This window comes from Myotis myotis, unplaced genomic scaffold (genome assembly GCF_014108235.1).
Source record: "Myotis myotis isolate mMyoMyo1 unplaced genomic scaffold, mMyoMyo1.p scaffold_m19_p_18, whole genome shotgun sequence".
In the NCBI taxonomy this organism is placed as follows: domain Eukaryota; kingdom Metazoa; phylum Chordata; class Mammalia; order Chiroptera; family Vespertilionidae; genus Myotis; species Myotis myotis.
The window spans coordinates 36,341,278-36,362,529 of record NW_023416322.1 but is presented as its reverse complement, the minus strand read 5'-3'; the positions used below and the strand labels follow the sequence as shown (position 1 = coordinate 36,362,529).

Here is a 21,252-nt window from a genome sequence, read left to right as displayed (position 1 = left end):
TACTGTGAACCCACTTTTGACTTCTGTGTATGCCTTTGTACTCTAAATGTATTTATACATTTTTTGTACTGAAGAATCACAAAACTCGGAACTATCAGGGCTGCAGCCCGAGGTCCACAGCCTCCTCATTAACGACCTGCAAAGGTTTTGAATTAGGAGGAAAGTGTTGACACCGAGAAGGAATGTACCTGTCAAAAAGGACTCCTTGTGGTCAACGGGGTCCAAATTCATAACTGAGAGTCCGGCAGCCATTGTTCGCAGAGCCTCTCCCGCACGAAGCCGCAGGCGGACGCCATGCCTTCCGGAATGCGCATTCCCGCCGTCTGCGCGGCCTCAGGAAGGAGTTCCCGAAATAGCATTTCAACCAATGGGCTGAGACGTCTCCGCCCAGTCAGATGTGCCGCTATGTCCTTATTTGTGTTCTTACCTGCCAATCAGAGAGGCTCCATAACAGCCAATCAAAACGTGCCATCTTGTTGTCAGGTGAAACTTTTTACTCCTTATTTGCATAAAAACGGACCAGTCAGAATCAGGCAGGCACTTTTAAAAAGGCAGCCTCACCTGTGTCTCAGACTGTAAATTGCATGAGGGCAGGGCTTCGGCCCCCTCGCATTTTATGCCCCGCCCCACCCCCCAGGCTGCTTCTCCCTGAGAGGCTGCATTGCATTCCCCCTGCCTTTGCTGTTTGCAAACTACCTGAATAAAGACTCCCACCCCACCTCACCCACACCCCAAATTGGGGACTCCTGCTGGCATTGGGTTGGTGGCAGAGACCTTTTGTTGAAAAAAGCAATCTAAATACCCTCCGGATTCTGAATCCTACAAGGCAAAGGGGACCTCTTTCTTACTGGGTCCTCCCACGCTCAGGAATGGTCAGGAGGGAGTCCTGGGAGTCAGGGCAGCTGCCGATTGCTTTACAGGGAGTAAGCGACAGAGCACTAGGCCTGGGAATAGGATGGGTGGTGGTGGGTTAATAGCTACAAAGGGAAGGAGAGAAGGAAGGAGGGGCTGATTCACTAGGACAACTGAGAGTGACTCAGAGGCTGTAGAAAATAGCCTGTTCTCCCACATCTACCTCATTGTCAGGCATGAGGCACTTCCTCATTGCACACCCATAGGCAGGGGGAAAGGGAGGAGGAAGAAATGGGATTTTTCTATTTCATGGGCCTATTCCAGTACCTGAACTCTGTGTTTGTAGCCGTTTCAGATATTTTGTTTCAAGTCAGGTCACTATTAATTGAGCACCTACTATGTGCCGGCCCTTCATCTTGCTTTTCAAATGTCAGTCTCCTGAACACAGGGAATGATGCCTTTCTGTACTTCCTCCTTCATTACCTGAAAGGCACTTGGGCTGCTGTTGAGCTCCTCACTACAACTGCCCTGCTCAAGCCTGCAATCAATAAGGGGAGGCAGGGATCTTTTTTCCCAGCTCTAATGCTGATTTTACAGTCACGGAGGCCCATTCTCTGGAGCTGTCCTGGTGACAGCCACCGTGAGCTGAACAGAATGTGGCACAAGTCTGGCGTTGTTGGAAGTTCTTTCTTTCCTGCTTACTAGCTCTGTTGAAGTATGGTAGCAATCATCTCAGGTAGAAACTGTAGTTTAACTTTAACCCTGCTGTTTGGCTTCTGTACTTATTTGCTTTGTTTAACAATAGAAAAGTTACTTTGATTTTCTGAATTGTATAAATCATCCCATTCGATTAAATGCCTTATGGATTGTAATGTGAATATCCCATGGGTTGTGGTCATACTGGTCTTAGAAAGCACATTTTCCTTTACCTGGGAAGGACAGCACAGTTATCCCAAGGTCAGAGGGCTCCAGTTAACATATCCTTGTTGACTCAGTGTTCCAGAGACCCAAAACTGTAACTTAGATAACATGCCTAGGTTCCTCATTCCAGACCCGAGGGCTCTAGATAATGTTTCTGTCAATTCAGTGACTCCGATACCCAAAACTATAATTAACATGCTGCTTCTGCTTCTGTAAACTGCTTTTTTGCAAACCAGGTTCCTCATTCCAAACCTTGAGATGTAATCAATACCTTTGTGATCTTTGCCTATGGGCCTTGACTTACGAGTTTAATTTGTTCTGTGATGGAGCTTGTAACTCAAATTACTCGTATGTCAAATCATTAAAGTGAATGAGTGAGACGTGATGCTGGGCTGATGTTGTGGCGTTCACTGTGACGTTCGCTGCGCCAACTAGCGGTGGGGTATCTGAAGCTGGCTCATAACCCAAATTTTAGCTCGCAACTCAAAGCAAAAAATCGGCCAAGAGATGGCTCGTGTCTCGAAAAACTCGTTAGTCGGGACACTCGTAAGTCAAGGCCCCACTGTAAGTCTGGCTTTGCCACCATCTTATCACTATGAGATTTGGGAGAGCAAAATGGCCCCTCATAGTCCCGGATTGCAATAAATGTGACTCTTTAATTCGACTTCTTGAGGCGTCCTTCTGTGATTCGCGGGGTACATTACAACACTATGACTTTACTTGTTTTCTCTAAATCTCCAACTTCTCATCTGTAAAATGGGCACAAAGATGTCTATCTTACAAGTTAGGAAATATGTTATATAGTAGTGAAGATTAAATAAGATGACATTATATAAATGTACCTGGCACAGTGATAACATAAAAACTGGTTTACTTCCTCCCAACTTCCCCATGATTGAACAGACTGACCACACCCCTCCAGAATGTAAATTGCATAAGGGCAGGGCTTCATCTGCCTAGAGGACTGTCTGCCTAGGTGAGCACTAGGCTCTAATACTGTCCTGCTTAGTAATTAAGATTAGGAATAATGTATTAAAATTAGTACATTATTTATGCATTATATTCAATAGTATTATAAGTATCTAATGGGATGCATTTTAAAATAATGTGGTTAATCATTTAACTCGTTGAATGAATCTATGAACTGTAAAAGGAATCCAGAAACCTTGACCTCATGTAGGGATGTTTCCTCTCCCCTCTCTGAGCTTTTTGGTCCTGGTAGGACTTGCTGCCACCAGCAAGATCTTCATTTCTGTGTTCACAAGAACGGACAGACATTCTTTGCATCCTCTATATTGTCCTTTGTTCCAGCTTCACTGTAAACGCCATTGCCCATCGTATAAGGGAGCCAGGGACACACACAGAGTCCCCGCACTTGGCAACCATAGCGTGAAAAACCTTGACACACAAATCTGTAATTATTCATTCGACTTCTACCTGGAAGGCAAGCTGGGCTGGGTTTATGCTCTCCTGGGTACCACCAGCGTCCCCACGCCAGGGGCTCCAGGGCTAGCATTCTCTCTCAAATGTAATGTGAAAAGATAAAGGGGGAAGGTGTCGGGTTTTTTGTTTTTTTTTTATCTTTGCTCCCTTGCTTCTAGCACCACACCCACAAGCTCGTCCAAGAAAAAAAAAAGAGCACGAAAGACACGTTACCAGATTTTCAACAACTAATTCTGAAGCAGACACCAAAGCACACTTCCAACGTTAATGGGCCAATCAGGGCACCCGCCATTCCTGAGCTTCCAGGACCAGGAGGGTAAAGCACGAAGCACTCGCCCGGGTCCTGCCCAGGAAACCGCACCGAAGGTGGAAAGTTGCAGGCGCCGGGCGGGAGAGGAGCGAGCCAGCCCGGAGCTCGGGCAGGAGCAGGGCAACGCTTCCTGCCGGAAGTGACGCGACCTCAATCCCAGTTCGTCTCTTCCCAAACAAAAGGGATCTTGGGGCCCCAGGAGGAGCCTCAATGACATTGGAGAAGCCCCGCCTCCAGCTGGCGCGGATTGGTGCAGGGGCTGGAGAGGCGAAGTGGTGATTGGCCCTAGTGAATGCCAGTTCCCGCCTGGCGGCTGAGGGGCGGGGCCTCAGTGGGCTGTGGATGCGAGCGGGTGGCAGAGGCGGCGGCGGCTGGGAGTGGACCCGAAGCGCCGGGAAAGAAAAGGTAGGAGCTGCTAGGGCTGGGGCTTGGCGGAGGTCGGGGGGCCGTGTTCCCGAGAGAAAAGCAAGGGTCGGACCTCCGAGATCCTCCCGCCAGCGTCCCAACTGCCACTCGCGCCCATCCCCGGAGGGGGCGGGGCCGTCTGTCCACCTCCCGGTATTCCCCGAGGAGGCGGCTCCTCATCCTTCGAGGGTCCTCGCAACTATTCATTGTCCCCGTCAATCCCAGCTTCGCAGAAGAGGCTCCCCTCCAGACACCCCTCATTTAAAGGCCCCCTTCGACCAGCGCCTCAACCCTGGGGGGCGGGCGCACAGGTTCCCATTCTCTAGGCTGCCGCCCCCACTCCCATTTTGTACCCCCGGGAGGCCAGACAGCCTTCCCTACACCTGCCCCTGCTCGCTAAAGTGGCACCAGAGCTGGTTTCATCCATAAGGGGGGAAAAAATCAGTGTTTTCCAAAAAAAGAGGGATGGGTCGAAGCAAAAATCACAGACTCGCCCCAGCAGCCAGCTCCATGGAGGAAGCGGCCTTCCCCTCGGTTCTTCCCATCCCCCACGCGCTGACCACCAGCCTCCCTCCCGAAGCCCCCCGGACCCGCTGTTCTCCCGGGGGGTCCAGAGCTCACCCGCTGCGGGACTTTTTTAGACTCTGGAGGAAGGAGAAATAGTAACTCTCCACCCCCACATCCCCTTTGTACCTTCCCTCTTTCTTGAGGGAGAACCCAACTTCTAAGGGTTTTTTAGGTTTGAGTTGCGTTTCATTTTTGCTTTCCAGCCTGTTTCTTCCCTGAAAACTTGGGGGAAACCACCCTGTGTGTTCACAATGAGACGGGTGGGCTGGATCTCTGCAGAGTTGGCCTCGCTGGGGAGGAGCCGGCGTGTATTGTCTGACTGTCAGTGAACAGGACCGTGCTTTCCGAGGGAGCCCTTTTGATAAGGCATCAAGCGCGCTAGGTTAGGGAAGAGTATCTCCCCAGGTCTAGAGCGGGCTGGGTTGCCGCTCAGGGAGACTGCAGTTCACCTTGAAGGTATGGTTCTGTTGAAACAAAAGGCAGGAAGTGTTTGAAGAAATTCAGGTTCAGTCGTCTAGGTTTATGATTAATCTGGTCCCGTGGCCTTTGGTTACTCCTATAGCCCCTCTTTCACGGGGTTTTTTTTTCCCTCCAGGTGAAAAACTGATAAATGATGTTATTGATTGTTTTTACAAATCCAGTATCACCTACCCAAATTTAGAGGATGAAAAGAGCACGTTTTAAGTCTCAGAGATGAGGACACATGAAAACATAGTTAACTCCGGCTATTGTCTTGCGTGTGTAACCCCCACACAGTGTCTCTCTATAGTGTGCTCATAAAGGCTTTGTCAAGATGACCTTCGTTTCAGCAGGTGCAAAATATTGAAGATTTTGGCCTAATGTGAACGCCATTGAATCCCCAGTAATCATCCATTGCTAGCACTTCCATATATTAAAATTTGCCATATTTTTAGGTTGTTTCTTCTGCTTTCATCCCCCAGTCCATCTTACTACTGCTACCTAGAGCTAAAGCTAACAGCAGTGAGATGCAAGGAGCTGGAATCGCAGAGGGTGATTAGAAAGGCTGTCTTTTACCTTCCTGATTAAACTTTCTAAACGTAGACTTCCTGAAGGTAATTACTTTTGAATAGTTAGGTTCCAAGTTTTCAGAGCCACTCTCCGTGATTGTTTCCAGATCGCCAATAAAACGGCACAAAGAAGGAACTGTGGAGGGTCTGTCTCTCCGGCAAACACAAGTGTGCTGCGCTAGGAGGGCCCCCAGCAAGAGCAGCAGGAAAAAAACTAAAGGCAGAACAGGAAATCCCAAAAAGATAGATCTTATTACATGAGCAGAGAACAGAAAATAAACTAAGGTAAGAGACTCAGGAAGCCAAAGTAGTGGTGATTGCCAGGGCCTTAATGAGCAGAGAGGAAAAAGCAAATCATGCAAGACCAGTTTGATACAGGTTTGGGTCTTGGAAATTTTCAACACTTATTTGGTCAGAGTAGATGAAGAAAAGCATTGTATGTCTAATCTATCTCATTAATTTATAAATTCTTGGAGCAGGTAGTAGTGTGTGTGTGTGTGGTCTTTGTATCTCTCACAGTGCCTGGTATATAGTTTGACTTAATGAGTGTGAAACTTAGTTTGAAGCTATCAGCTTAGGGGAGTCTAGAAAGGTCATGTACTGATAAGATATGGCACATCTTGTTAGTATAAACAATCCACTTTTTGTCTTGATTGAACTTTATTTTCCTTATCTGATGTCTTATGAAACTCCAGTATCTTAACTCTCAAATACTGAATTTCCTATTAGAAACTAGCTGCTGGTTAGATATAATTTTGCAGTGATGAAATCTGAACCAGAAATATTAATGTCCTCAGTGCTAGTCTTTTTAGGATTTGATTTCCCTAAGAATCTGACCCCAAAGGAATGAAGGGAATGTAGGGGAACACACTAGGAACTGATGGCTGATTTATATTTAAGAATGGTTTCTGAGTATTTGGTTTCTACAACTTACTGACCTACTTTGGGATTTTTTTAATGGATTTTTAGTTGATCTTATGCTTTTCCGAACTGGCACTAAGTAAGGGAACAGGGACACAAACAATATCGGGGTCCCTGAATGGAGTCATCAGACGGATCATGGTGCCTAACGCGCTCAGTCCTCAGAGGGTTTGTATTTTGGCAGACTGTTTGCAGAGCTACCAGGGAACTAGCAGAACAGGACTGGAATTCTTGCCTTGTCTGAGTGGAACAGAAAGGTGTTCCTAAGGGTTGCCATTGAATGGTGTTGGTGGCATGAGATAAGAAGCAGAGATTTCTTTCCATTGGAAATTGGTCCAGTCTGTTGGGTGACCCTAGGAATGGCTTGTTAGCCTATTTCTAAAGACCATTTTTTTTCTTTTCCTGAATGTTTGCGGCCAACAGCTTCTGTGAGATTTAAGGGCTTTTCAATGGTAATTTTGATTAAAAGTGATTTTTGCCTTTTGAAGACAACTCCCCCGGGGCCCCCAAAGTAAGAAGCAATCATTAGAACAACCAAAAAGTGTGGGAAGAAACCACATGGAGGCGATAGGAGTGGAGGTGGGGGAGGAAACCAGGACAGCAAGGAGGCATGGATGTCAAGAATGCGGTAGATGGTTCCTCCCTGCCAAGTGTTTCCCAACTGCATTTCAGGTACAAAGCCAAAGCTTCCAATATAAATGTGTCCTTTGCTGCTAAAGGAATCCTCTCTGGTTTCTGGAACCACTAAGAACGAAATCCTTAATTGTTACTATCGTTACTGAGTTTAAAGACTATAATCCTTAATTGTTATGGAGTTCAATAGAAACCAGAAAGATAGAGCACAGGATGAGGGGATTTACGACAAAAAAGACTCCTGACCCTGAACCTGAGAGCATCTGCTTAGACTGAGCCTTTGTGGAAAGCAGCTGGGGAAGGCCAAGTGTCTCTGGGCCTGCTCTCCTTAGGAGGTGAGAGCCAGGAGGAGGAGAAGAGGGGACAGGGGAAGAAATGGGGATGAATTTTCTTCTCAACAAGATATAAGAACTATCACCGAACCGGTTTGGCTCAGTGGATAGAGCATCCTCCTGCAGACTCAGGGGTCCCAGGTTCAATTCAGGTCAAAGGCATGTACCTTGGTTGCGGGCACATCCCCACTGGGGGGCGTGCAGGAGGCAGCTGATCGATCTCATCGATGTTTCTGGCTCTCTGTCCTCTCCCTTCTTCTCTGTAAAAAATCAATAAAATATCTATTTTTTAAAAAAAGATATAAGAACTATCTATATTAGCGGTTGCCAACCGGTGGTGCACGGACCACTGGTGGTCTGTGAAGTCCGAAAGATTGGTGACTGCTGATCTATATATATAAAAGACTAATATGCTAAGTGTCCGTCTGACTGGTAGCTATGACGTGCACTGACCACCAAGGGGGCAGGCGCTCAACACAGGAGCTGCCGAGCTGCAGTGACTTGTCTGCAGCAGTTCTCGGGTGATGCACCCAGAAACCAGAGAGGAGGGAGCCCGATTCCTCGTGGAGCTGCGTGATTCCACCTTTGGCTGCGGGTTATGTTGCTGCTGGGGCACTGTCAGCCCGGATCTGGTTACTGCATGCTTGCATTTGCATTCCACACCCTGTGTGACAGCAGTTTTACAGAGTGCCCTATCGCATTCTGGGACCCCTCGGGGGATGTCAAAAAGCCTGTTTCTGCCCAATGCCCTCAGGCCAGGCTGAGGGACACCCACCTGCTGGTGGGACCCCTGCTCACTCCGCAGACACCCTTCCAGCCACGGCTCCACCCCAGGTGCAGCCAGCCGGGGAGGGACCAAAGGAGGTTGGCTCCAGGGCGTGTTCGGCCCGTCTTGCCCAGACCCGCCCCACTAGCCACCTTCTAATTAATTTCCTTGCACCATGTCACTAGTAGGTTATAAAGGAGAGAGAAAAGACAGTAACTGACAAGTTAAGTTGTAGGGAAAAGAGAAGCACTAAGTGGTTTAGTGGTAGGAAGGGGGCCTTCTTGGTTTCTGCTTAGTCCTTTCTGTTGCAGCAGGTCATAGAGGAGTGAGAACAGAACCAGTCTGGTTCTTAACTGGTTTAATATTTGAGGGCACAAAAATGATCTGGTCTGTTTGGACATTGGCTTCTTCCTGTCCCTTCTGTTCTTAAGTGGAAAGCACAGACATTTTCTGAAAAGGTTCTACCCCTAAAGACTTCTCCATTTCTAAACCTTACCCTTCACCACACTGAATCTTAACTTAACACATTCCTCTTGGGGTCTGCCTACTTCTCATTCAGCATGTCTCACACCACAGTCATCATTTCCCCGCTAAAACCAGTTCCTTTTCTAACATCCCTGTTCTTGCTAATGGCATCATCATTCAGTCACCCAGTCTTCAAACCTCAGCTGACCTGGGATCATTTCCCCTCTTGCCTCCTTAAATGGAGCCAGAATCCAGTTCCTGTAAATTCTTTATAAAGTCTCTTGCATCAGTCCTTACTGCCACCGTCTTAATGCTCTCATTTTTGCCTCACGTCTCTCCTGGGGAAGTTTTCTCCCAACTGCCCCTTCTGCTTCCAGTTTGCCTTCAATCCGCTGTGGGCTGCAAGCTTTAACGTTCCTAAAACTGCTTTCGTTATGATAGTCACCTGGTTAAACATGTTGAGTCGAATCTCATTTCCTAAAAGATAAAGTCCAATTTCGATGGCTGTCATCCAAGGTACCTTCCCGTACATTCCTTCCCAGCCCGCATTTTTTGAGTACCCCCTCGAACCAGAGGCTGCTCGGTGCTAAGTGTAATCAAGTTGAATGCGACAGTGTGTGTCACGTGAGACAGAAGGCAGGTATGTAAACAGATGAGTTGATAGAATAGAATGTGACAACTGCTCCTGGGTTATGAATATAGATACATACCTATTATGTATGTGAATATAGATATGGACCTAAGCATTTGACATAATGTAAAAAAATAGCGGTGATATTTTTAGAAAACCCATTTCTCGGCCATTACAAGTTAAAATTGTGACGATTAAAAGCCATAAAAATTCAGTGAAGCAAAGGCGTGCTTTGCACCTATCTGCCAAAGTCACAGAAAGCCAGTCTTTCTCAGCTGTGTGCAGATTCTGCCAGCGGAGCAGTGTCGTGCGTGTTCCCAAGCCTCCTTCCCAGGAACTGGCCAGGCCTTCTCTTTCCTGTAGTTGTTAAATCAGAAGGAGTCCATTTCTTTTTATTTCTAAATTCGACACATGAATGACAGTAAATGAGGACGCATTGGAAAAAGGAAAAACTCATTATCTTTGGAGATGAAGCTCAGTATATGCTCTCCAGGGATGAGAAATGAGAAGACTAACCAGTCACTAACTCATGTAAACCATTTAGTATCCTGTTAGAGTATGAATTGTTATCCCCATTTTATAGACGAAGACCTTAGAGCTCAGAGGTTAAGTGGATCAAGGAACCACGAAGTGGCTGAGCAGGGATGCAAACCGACACCAAAGTCCATGCACTTTCCACCACGACACTGCCTCCCAGGAGGATTATTGTCCCCAAAGAACCTTGGAGCAAAAACAACCGCTAGGTCTGTTGTGGGTAATTTTCAACTGATACCAAATTGTTAACCTTTTTTTAAAATCAGTGACCTGGTTTAGAAGACAAAATTTAAAAAGCAAAACAGCATCATCAGTTATATTTCTGTTAGAGGCTTTTGTGAAGTTTTTTGGCAGTTCAGGGAGAGTCAGGTTAGGGCAGCCGTGGGCAAACTACGGCCCGCGGGCCGGATCCGGCCCGTTTGAAATGAATAAAACTAAAAAAAAAAAAAAGACCGTACCCTTTTATGTAATGATGTTTACTTTGAATTTATATTAGTTCACACAAACACTCCATCCATGCTTTTGTCCCGGCCCTCCGGTCCAGTTTAAGAACCCATTGTGGCCCTCGAGTCAGAAAGTTTGCCCACCCCTGGGCCAGGGGCACAGCCAGAACACAGACACCTTGATTATCCGTGGTTTGCCCTCCATGCCATACACTCTGTTTCTTCCAATTGGGAATCCTGCTGGAGTCAATGATGTCATCCTGCAATAACTTTTGAAGGGTTTTTTATATTCCAGGCTGTCTCTTGAATTGTGGCCCATGAATCATTTTACTGGAAATAAAATTAATCTACATGTTATTGTTCTCTCCTTGTGGTGCTTTACAAATCATCATGGCATTATATCAGAAAAGCAAAATTTTAGGGGAATGATGGACAAATAGATGACATAGACTGATATATTTCAATGAAATCACATGGTAATTTTATTTAAACTAAATGAAGCCAACTGACAAGTATACTTGAAATGGTTGATATTTCTGGTAATTTTCTGATGTTAAAAGACATATCTTTTTTATTTTAATGAAAAAATGTATTAACATAAAAATTACTATTCACTTTCATTAACATACATTCCAGTAGCTTACCTAATGTAGTTCTTCTGGTTTGGTCTTGTCTCAGGTGAGAATACTTGAAAGGGTGTAAACAGATATCCAGGTAGACAGACCTGTTTTTAATAGCGTCGTGCTAAATGTCCTCATTTTGGGGGAAAGATGCTTGAATGTTTGTTTATGGGCATGAGGCCACTTCCTCCTTTTCTTCAATGTACATATAAATCCTGTTGGCAACATAGGACAGTGAAAGAAGCAGATGCACACACATAGCAGGAGAGAGAGACGTCACACCCACACAGAGCTACACCAGAGATGTGCGAGTCTTAAAACAGCTAAACAGTCAAAACCCTGATCTCCATCACGGCGTCCCAGAAAGTGGGTTAGACTACCTCTTAAAAAGACATGAATGTTAACCTAGTTTTACTATTTAACTGTAATCTCCAGGAAAGTAATTTAACTCTGGCCCCGGTTTTCACCTGTGAATAGACAGTGCTGAATTCAGTTCTTTCTGAGGCCCTTCCAGCTTTGTGAATCGCATGTGGGCCCAGGTTTTTCCTCCACGCCCTTCCTGAAGGCTGATAAAATGAGCAGATCAGATGTGAACAGTGGTTACCAAGTAGCAGGGGTTAGTAAGGAAGCCTCTGGAATCAAATTACCGAGGTTCCAATCCCGTTTCCATCCTTTACCAGATGTGAAACGCTAAGCAAGTTAGTTATCCTTCATGCCTTAGGTTTCCCATCTGTAAAATGGGGGTGATGAAGAAGAATTCCTTGGTGAGTTACAGCATCTCTCTCCTAAGGTGGTTGTGAGGATTGAGTTGATACATGTCAAGTACTTAGAACACTGCCTAGAATACGTTAACGTTTATTAGCTCAATAACTGTTTATATTTTTCATTATTACTATTACTGCTTAAATTCTTAGAAAACTGTGCTATAAAACTCTGAGGTGGTGGTGATTAATGTTGATAAGCTCAATTATATCATTAGTAATTCCTATGCTAAGTATAAATCCAGAAAAGCTGGTATCCTAGAATCTGCTTTGAGAGTACAGTACTGTGTATTTGAACAGACTACTGAGAGTATTTTCAATGTTAACCTTACAGAGTATTAGCCTCATCACAGAACTGGTTTCTGGAGGCCTGCTTAACGCTATCTGTAGTGTGGGTGCAAAAAGCAGACTGAGAAGACAGAGTAAGGCCTTCTGAAAAATCTGCTATGGTATTCTCATGGTAGGAGGAAGGGTGGGATCGAGTTGCTCTAGTCGTCTTTAAAAGTTGTAAATGATTAGCATGATGTATTATTAGTTTTCTAGGGCTGCCACAGCCAAGTACCACAGACGGGGTGGCGTAAACAACAGAAATTAATTATCTCACACCTGAGACTAGAAGTCCAGAAGCAACCTGTCAGCACGATTGGTTGCTTCCGAGGTTACTCTCTTTGGCTTGTGGATAGATGTGTTCTTTCTGTCTTCACATGTTCTTTCCTTGTCTCATGTTTGTATCCAAATTTTCTCATAAAGACACCAGTCATATTAGGCCCACCCTAATGACCTCATTTTAACCTAACCAACTCTTTTAAGACCCTGTCTCCCCATGCAGTCACATTCTGAGGTCCTGGGGATTAGGACTGTAACATAGGAATTTGGGGGAGGAAGGACACAGTTCAGCCCATAACGTATGTTATAACATGTAGACACATAAAGACCCAAATAGTCCAGTAATATATTTTACTTTCGACTGAAAGAAGATTAATTTGACACTTGTAGTAAAAGCTTGCATTGCTTAGTATTGTAGAATTCAGTAAAACGCGATTCGCTTTTTTACAGTGGTTTTAGAACCTTTGTAAATAATAATAGCAAAAACAGCTCCTTTAGTAAATGTACAGAAGACCTGCTTTCTTGATCAGAGAATTAATTTTTGATAGTACTTTGACACGTTTTTGTCCCCGGGCTCACCCTAAAATGCCAAAAGTGGAATGAGAGGTACAGTTTGGAATGTTGTCATTCTTTTACCCGCAAATACATAAATAACCCTTCTGAAAAACTGGAAAGCCAGAGGGTGGGGAAACTTACATCTTTTGAGATCGTCAAGAGAGCATGTCAACACCTTCTATCCCCAGATGGTATGTTGTTTTGGATTCATTCTTTAAAATAGCGGTGCATTTTTGTCCATTTTTAGATTCAGTATTTATAAATGTGACAGGTTTTATTTTTTAAAATTTCATATAGCCCTGGCCAGTGTGGCTCAGTTGATGGAGCATCATCCTGTGCACTGAAAATTGCCAGTTAATTCCTGGTGAGAGCACACGCTCAGGTTGTAGGTTTGATCCTGGTTGGGGTGCGTGCAGGAGGTAACGGATCAATGTTTCTTTCTCTCCCTCGCTCCCTCCCTTCCTCCCTCCCTCTTCCTCTCTCAAATCAATAAAAAGAAAAATTTTTAATTCATATATCCTGGATTTCTAAGGAAGCACAGTATCCAGTGGAAAGCTGTCAGAAACACCTGTTTTGTATGTTAGTGTTGGCTCTTTGAATTTTAAGAATTAAATGGCCTCCGACATTTTGGTTTTGTGTCTATGTGTATGAAAGAGTCTTTACTTTTAGTATCTTATCACTGATACTAAAAACTTATTGAATGGCTTGAATATCAGTCAGTTGTAGCTCAAGTATAAATTTCTTAAATTTGATGTCTCAGCATATTAATAAAGAAGTGATTTTTATCCAGTTTTGCATGAGTGATCTGGGTAAAACAACTGATTTGTTTTTATACTAGCCAAGTTGATTCTATTTTTTTTCTTAAGGTATTTCTAAGATTTATTGAAAAATATTATTTTTCCTCTTTCATGTCTCATGTTACCCTCCACTTAGAAATAAATAAAGCCTTTAGTAGTTCCACGTGAAAACATACACACACCCAGATACCAGATAGACAAACATCTTACTTGTACTCCACCCTGCCCTGCCCAGCCCACTGCTTGCATAGCTATAGAAGCTGTTTAGGGTGTTTCTTTTTCTGCCACCCAGTCTCTATGTGGTAAAAAGGCAACAAAGCCTGCTGTCCCATCCAATTAATTCAGAGTTCCAGAGCAAAAGCTGGGACTTCCTCAAGAAAAAGGCACAACCAGAACCAGAATGAGTGGAGCCTTGGTGTCATCCAAAAAGGGGACAGGGTCAGAACCAAGTGAACAGAGCCCAAGCCACAGCATGCTTCCATGGCAAGGTTCCGAGGGCTTTGGGGGGCTTTCTCCATACCCTTACTCTGTGACTGTGGGCACATGAACGTTGGTATAGAAGAGACCTGCTCTCGGTTGTTGGCCCTGACTTGGTGGGAAGTAAGCAGCATGTGAATAGACCAAATGTTTGAAATCACATATTGATAACAAAAATGCTTCATACTTAGCCCATAAATAGGCTAATTTTCCAGAGTATTAAAATAGATATAACTTTATCTTTTTTATTATATATTTACATATATTTTTAATTGGGAAAACTATGAAGCTTAATATAGCTACAGCTAGCTGTGTCCCAGTGTATAATAATGTATCCAGACAACTTGTCCACAAGTGGTCTTTATTTCATATTTATCGACTGGAGCATTCCTTAGACAGAAATATCTGTGGCTAAACTCGAAGGAAAGAGAAAGTTTGGTCTTGGATTCTAATGGAAGGAATGAACTGAGTGAGCATCTGGTTGAAATGATCTTGTCTTTCAAAGTTGCTTAATGGATGATGACAGTGACAAGTAACAGCTCATTTAGAAAAACGAGTACAGAATGAGTCTGTACACTGCAACACAGCATGCCAAAAATCTGGCTCGTATTTCTGATAATGACTGCGGAATTAGAAATGGCCTTTTTCTGAAAATCCAGGGCCACATAATTTATATATTGGGCAGAAATTTGGGATGGGGCTTATTTAGTGGTTTGCCTGTATGATGGCATACTCTTGTTACTGACTGCATAACAAACACACTTCTCTCCTAAATGGAGAGATCCATAATTAAGTTAACGGCTGATTCTTGGTTAAAGACACAAGCATTTATTGCTGCGTTATTCCTCTTTCAACATTGTCCCTATTTGACTGTTACGTTTTGGCAACTCAGATAGGCTTTCAGGCGTGGTGCCTAAAAGTACAAGACCGAAATTATGTTTTATCAAGTAAAATTTTAAACCTGTCGTTTTTTTAAGTCTGCTGGGTCTAATTCACTGTTAGGACAGTAAAACACATTTTGTATATAATTTGACATTTAATATTTGAAAATGCATGGGGAAAAGTAGAAGCTTGGGATGAGTGATCAGCCTTACAAAGTCCAGATGGTGACAGGTTGGTTTATTTGTTTTTTGACTGGGCAGGAGGTGAGGGGATGAGAATTCTCCTCTCACAGATTTGGCAATTTGAAAAATTCGGTTATATTTATTTTTCTTTGTCCATTGTGCCTAAGTCATGGTGCCTCAAGCTTTTGTCCATTCAGGGAAAGAAAGTCACTCTCTTCTAGAGACATGCATAAGTTAGTCCTTGACATGGCAATGGACACCTTAAAGTAGAAAAGGTTCTGAAAGCCCTCCCTTCCCTAATTATAATTGCGTCAGGGAAGTCGGACCCCTGCTGTATCACTCAGCTTCAACGTGAAGAAGTGGCTATTTTCCTCTTTGTTCGAATCAGCCTACAGCTGTCAGGCCTCATCACCCTAATGGCACAGTTGACATTCATGAGATTTAGACACTGTTCAGAGTGTGGTCACATAGGCAATACATTTCTTATTCTCTTGCAGCGTTGGACACTTTCACCATGTTGACGGCATTTTAAATATATTTGTCAATTTTCCCAAATTTTAACTGAAGAAAACTTTCCGAGTTTCTACTTGAGGACTGAAGTGTGACTGCCAATTATCAGGTCAGTATCACCCCATCCTACCCCACCCCCACCCCCATCCTCAGCAATATCCCTGTCATCGAAAACATAAGGCAGTTTTACTAGCTTCCGTTTATATGTCGTGCAAAAATGTATTGCAATATCTTGTGTATTGAGATTATGTTCAAATGAATAGAAAAGCAAAGAACTGCTAATTTTTAATATTTATAAAGAAAGGTTATGCCCTGGCTGGTTTGGCTCAGTGGATAGAGCGTTGGCCTACGGACTGAAGGGTCCGGGTTGGATTCCAGTCAAGGGCACATGCCCAGGTTGTGGGCTCGATCCCCAGTGGGGGGCATGCAGGAGGCAGCCAATCAATGATTCTCTCTCATCATTGATGTCCATCTCTCTCTCTCTCTCTCTCTCTCTCTCTCTCTCTCTCTCTCTCTCTCTTACTTTCTCTCCCTTCCTTCCTCTCTGAAATCAAGAAAAAATATATTTTAAAAAAAATAAAGGTCATTGGAATATACAAAAACAGATCTGTGGGTTTTTGAGTTATTATACAGCCATGGCCCATTTTTTCCTTCTGTGTCATATTTGTATTGTAGTCACTTCATGCAGACACTAAGCTAAATGGGTCGGTACACATCAGCAAGATGTTCCAGATATTAACGTTTGTGTGCACGAGTGATTTACACACGTAGAGATAACAAGCCAGGTGACTCAGCTGGCAGCTTCGTCCTCGCCATTCTTCACTCGGGATGCTGGCGCCTTTTTACAAAGGGCCGAAGAAGGTATTTCTGAGGTCATTGGTCTTGGCTGCCCCTAACTGTGGTAATACTGTTCTCTGAATTGCTTTGGAAAATGAGAGAGGATAGTAGTTATTAATAATTAAACCGTTCTTCGGTTTGTATCAGGAACTTGGCATTGCATTCTACGTTTATTAACACAATCTCCACAGTAACGCTATGAGTTAGATATCATCATCCCCCTTTCACAGATAAGAAAGGTGATCATCTGAAAACTTGCCCAAAGTTACACAACCAGGAAGATGCAGGCTTGGCATCTATCTGATTGCAAAGCCACGTGTTCTTTCCAACATTCCATCTATATTAAGTTTAGCTTTATTAGGTTTATTGCTGTTTTTCAGTTCTTATTTTTAAAATAACTGCTGTGAGCCCTGGCCGGTATGGCTCAATTGGCTGGACACCATCCCATGTACTGAAAGGTTCCCGGATTGATTCCTGGTCAGGGAATATGCCTGGATTGAGGACTTGATTCTCAATAGGGGGTGTGCAGGAGGCAGCCCATTGATGTTATGCTCTCACATCCATGTTTCTCTTTCTCCCTCTCCTTTCTTCCTATTTCTCTCAAAATCAGTAAACTAGTCTTTAAAAAAATAACTGCTTTGAGATCTCTCTCTAACACTGATGTGAGAATTACTTACTAGTTGCTAAAACTCCCTCATTAGAAAGTTAGTCCTTTAAAGGTGAAGCTACATTGAACATATTTTACCATGTGGCGAAAAGATTTGCACAGCATGTCCCAAGACATAGTCTAACAACACAGTACTGAAGTAAGAGTTTTCTCCATGTTTTCCTTCACCTGAAGGCATAGCTCTGGAGGGAATCAATGCGTCTTTTGTGTGCCTCCTAAAGTTTAATGTTCTCTTAAGAGCTGGGAATTACTGGAGGGTGTGTGAACCACTCATGCCATGATTCACTCTACAGAAAACTATAGGAAAGTAGTATTTGCTCTACTTTGGAAGTTATAAAGTGTATTTTACCATAAATGCTGGTCAAAAGACCCTAAAACAACCATCTAATTTCTATGTGTGGTTTGTGAGAAATTAATCTTGTGGAAAAGATAGAATCTGTGCCATGAGATTTCCCATTTAACATATTTCAAAAGATACAATTCCTTGTAGAAATGTGAACTTAAGTGAAATACATTCAGTAGTCTGGCCAATGAAGATGTTTAAAACAATATATATACTTTTTTTTGCCGAAACCGGTTTGGCTCAGTGGATGGAGTGTCGGCCTGCGGACTGAGGGGTCCCAGGTTTGATTCCAGTCAAGGGCATGTGCCTGGGTTGCGGGCACATCTCCCACCGGTGGGAGATGTGCAGGAGGCAGCTAATCGATGTTTTGCTCTCATCGATGTTTCTAACTTTCTATCTCTCTCCCTTCCTCTCTGTAAAAAATCAATAAAATATATATTTTTAAGAAGCCATTTAAAATTACTTTTGCATATTGGTTGCATTTAAGTCTTATTTTGCTATATGAAATATAAATATTGTGATATTCTCTCTGAAAGTAGACAATTTAAAAGAAAAATCTCTCCCATATCCCCAGCGAACATTATCTTTGCTCAAATTTCATTTCAGCCAATTTCAGAGGGATGCCAGCATGTTTCATATGTGGGTTTTGAATCTGGTTATCTAAAGATGGGAAATCTTTTTATGGTATAACAATTTTTGGTGAAATACTATTAATTGTGACACAATTTTACCTGAATTTCTAGTGAACAAAATTAGTGACTAACTCATTCTGAGACCTTCTAGGATACTTGCAAATATGCTTAGAGGAAAAATGATAAAATGTATTTTTGTGAGTAGTGATGAAATCAATAAAGTGAATTTTATTTTCTCAAAGCTTTTTATACTATAATAGTTATACTTCTTGTCTGTCTCAATTTATTTTTCTTTGATCATATCAAGTTAACTCTGTCTTCAGAGATTGTCTGATTGTGTCTCTATTTTAGGCCTTCAGGATGAATCTGGAAAAACTCAGCAAACCTGAACTCCTAACACTGTTCAGTATTCTTGAAGGAGAGCTTGAAGCCAGGGACCTTGTTATAGAAGCTTTAAAGGTATGTTAATAAGGGAAAAAGGAGATGTCATCATGTTTTTCGAAAGTTGTTTCATTGGTTGTAATTTACTTAAGCAGGGTATTTCTATAGCCCTGTTGAAGTCAGAGGCCTGGGTATACTTACTGACACTTGGAGTGGCAGCCACCTGTGTGGTGATGTTTTAGGGACACCAGTGAAGCCTTTCTGTCCCCAAAATAGTTCCTTTAATCTCTCTACCTGATGTCTGGACCTTGAACTTCATTCTTTAGCTCAGTGGTCTTAGCTGTGTTTGAATGCCATCCCCTTGATAACCTGCTGAGACCTGCTTCCTTAAAAAAAATGTATATACAGCTGTGGCCGGGTGGTTTCTCTCTCTCTCTCTCTCTCTCTCTCTCTCTCTCTCTCTCTCTCCTCACTTTCTAAAATCAATTTTAAAAACATACCCTTGGACTTGGGTGAGTTTTTTTTTTTAAAAAAAAGTATATGCACCCCCCCCCCCAAAAAAAATGTATATACACCCATATACCACAATTCAGAATATAATATCTATGAGATCAAGGACCCATGAAGACCATCCATGGATTCTCTAGACCCCAGATTAAAAATTCCTAGTTTTGTTGCAGTATTTGATATCCATTAAAATGAAAAGGGGAAGGGGTGTTAACTGTACTTTCTACCCAGTTTTGTTGTAAATCTAAAACTGCTCTAAAATATATAGTCTAATATTTTTAATTCTTTTTATTTTTACTGATTTCAGAGAGCAGGGAGAAGGAGAGAGAGATAGAAACATCAGTGATGCGAGAGCATCATTGATCAGCTGCCTCCTGCATGCCCCCCACTGGGGATCAAGCCTGCAACCTGGCATGTGCCCTTGACCAGAATTGAACCTGGGACCCTTCAGTCCGCAGGCTGATGTTCTATCCACTGACCAAAACCCGCTAGGGCTATAGTCTAATTTTTTTAAAAAATAGAAGGGGTGGGAAATAACTCCTTTTAAGTGTCATAAATTTTTACACCTTAGTAAGGATGTTTTCCAATCTGTCTTTTTAAAATATATATATTTTTATTGATTTCAGAGAGGAAGGGAGAAGAAGAGAGAGAGAGAGAGAGAGAGAAATATCATTGATGATGATCATGCGCCTCCTGCGCACCCCTCACTGGGGACCAAGCCTGCAATCCGGGCATGTGCTCTGACTAGGAATCAACGCTGACCCACTGAGCCACACAGGGCAGGCCCCAATCTGTCTTGAGATAATATTTGGGGAAGGGGAGACCAGATCTTAGGGTGTCTGTGTGAGTAGTAGGACAATGACACCCCAGAAGGAGGCGGAAACAGCCAAAGAGGAGACGTGAGCGTGCTGAAGAGAGCATAGTCCCTGCCAAGTGTAACTGAGTGTCTAAATATCTAGGAAGATTTTTATAGTTAAAAATTATAGTTAGAGGTTATATTGATGTACATCCTAAAGTTCATTAGGTTTATGAAGTGCTTTACTACATTTTTTTCAAAATACCCTTGCTCTTTATATGAAATATTTTGTTAATATATCATGTGAGTTCAAATGAAACGCCTTTGTTGAAGATTTCCTTACAGCAACAAAGATCATGTTTTCTTTGCCTTTCTAGGGGACTTAGAGAATCAGTGACTTCCTAAGTAACCCACTCATTAGGGTTCATACCAAAGGCTGCATCTTTTCTGTTCCTGAGCTGTCTTTCCTCCCTCCCTGCACTGAAACAGCAAATGTGTTCCTTTACTCGATCTGGGTAGTCTTTTCTGGTATCACTCTGAAATTATAATTGTGATAAAAATGAAATCTAAACCTGTTATTTCTACATGCTGTTAAGTTTCGAGTGACATTAATTTATGTTATTTAAGGCGACTGAAAAAGACTGACATTTCTATTTAATTAAATACGCTTCAGGGCAGTCTTTCACTGAAAACTGTTGCTTGTGTGTCTTCCCTGGAGCTTTACAATGTGTGATAAGTCACTGTCAGGGTTTCATTTCTCCAGAGTGCACGAGGCACTTCCCCTACGATGTGGGGGATGGAGTCTGCCTTACTTTCCTTCCCTGCTTGCTTCAGTCTTGCATGACTTCCCTGTGATTTCTAAATAAAAATCATATGTTTATGCCTTTGACACATGCCCGGTCACATATGTTAAAGTTCCTTGCCTGAGTCTGCCTGTCATGCCAGAGCATAAATGTGTGACCTCAGTCCAGTCATTCCATCTGTCTGGAGCGAAGCTTCCTTGTCTGCAATAAGAGGTCACGGTTCGATTCCCGATTGGGGCACATGCCCGAGTTGCAGGTTCCCATCCCCAATGGGGGGCATGCAGGAGGTAGCCCATCGATGTTTCTCTCGCTCTCTCCCCTCTTCCTCTCTCAAAAATCAATAAAAACATTAAAAATAAAACAAATGATTAATAACTAATATTGATATGTAACACTACAATTCCCATGGCATTGCAAATACTCCAGCAGTGTGGGGTTCTTTTTCCCTTTATAGTCTGTCAGCACATATCATGTTCCGTATCCAAGAAACAGTCAGTGGTTGCTAATCTTTGGATTGGATGTCTCTGGATGCCCTCAACAATGCCCAATTTTTTAATGATGCCCCTGCCAACATATACTACATGTATCATTATTCACTCATTTCTGTCACATTCGCAGACCTTCTCCTTTGACACTGTTGGTGGT

General features: G+C 43.1%; 1 protein-coding gene across 4 annotated transcripts in view; it reads left to right on the top strand.

Moving 5' to 3' along the window:
- The first annotated feature begins 3,814 nt into the window (after positions 1-3,814).
- CTTNBP2NL (CTTNBP2 N-terminal like) overlaps positions 3,815-21,252 on the top strand; it is a 44,470-nt gene continuing 27,032 nt past the window's right edge. Inside the window, exons 1-4 of one of the 4 annotated variants that reach the window (XM_036342988.1) lie at positions 3,908-3,931; positions 9,858-10,017; positions 15,629-15,750; positions 18,472-18,579. In XM_036342988.1, coding sequence (XP_036198881.1) covers positions 18,481-18,579 — 99 coding nt within the window. In that variant the 5' untranslated portion in view covers positions 3,908-3,931; positions 9,858-10,017; positions 15,629-15,750; positions 18,472-18,480. Of the gene's footprint in view, positions 3,932-9,857; positions 10,018-15,628; positions 15,751-18,471; positions 18,580-21,252 lie in introns of all 4 variants that reach the window. The other 3 variants (XM_036342987.1, XM_036342989.1, XM_036342986.1) reach the window with 3 other exon arrangements.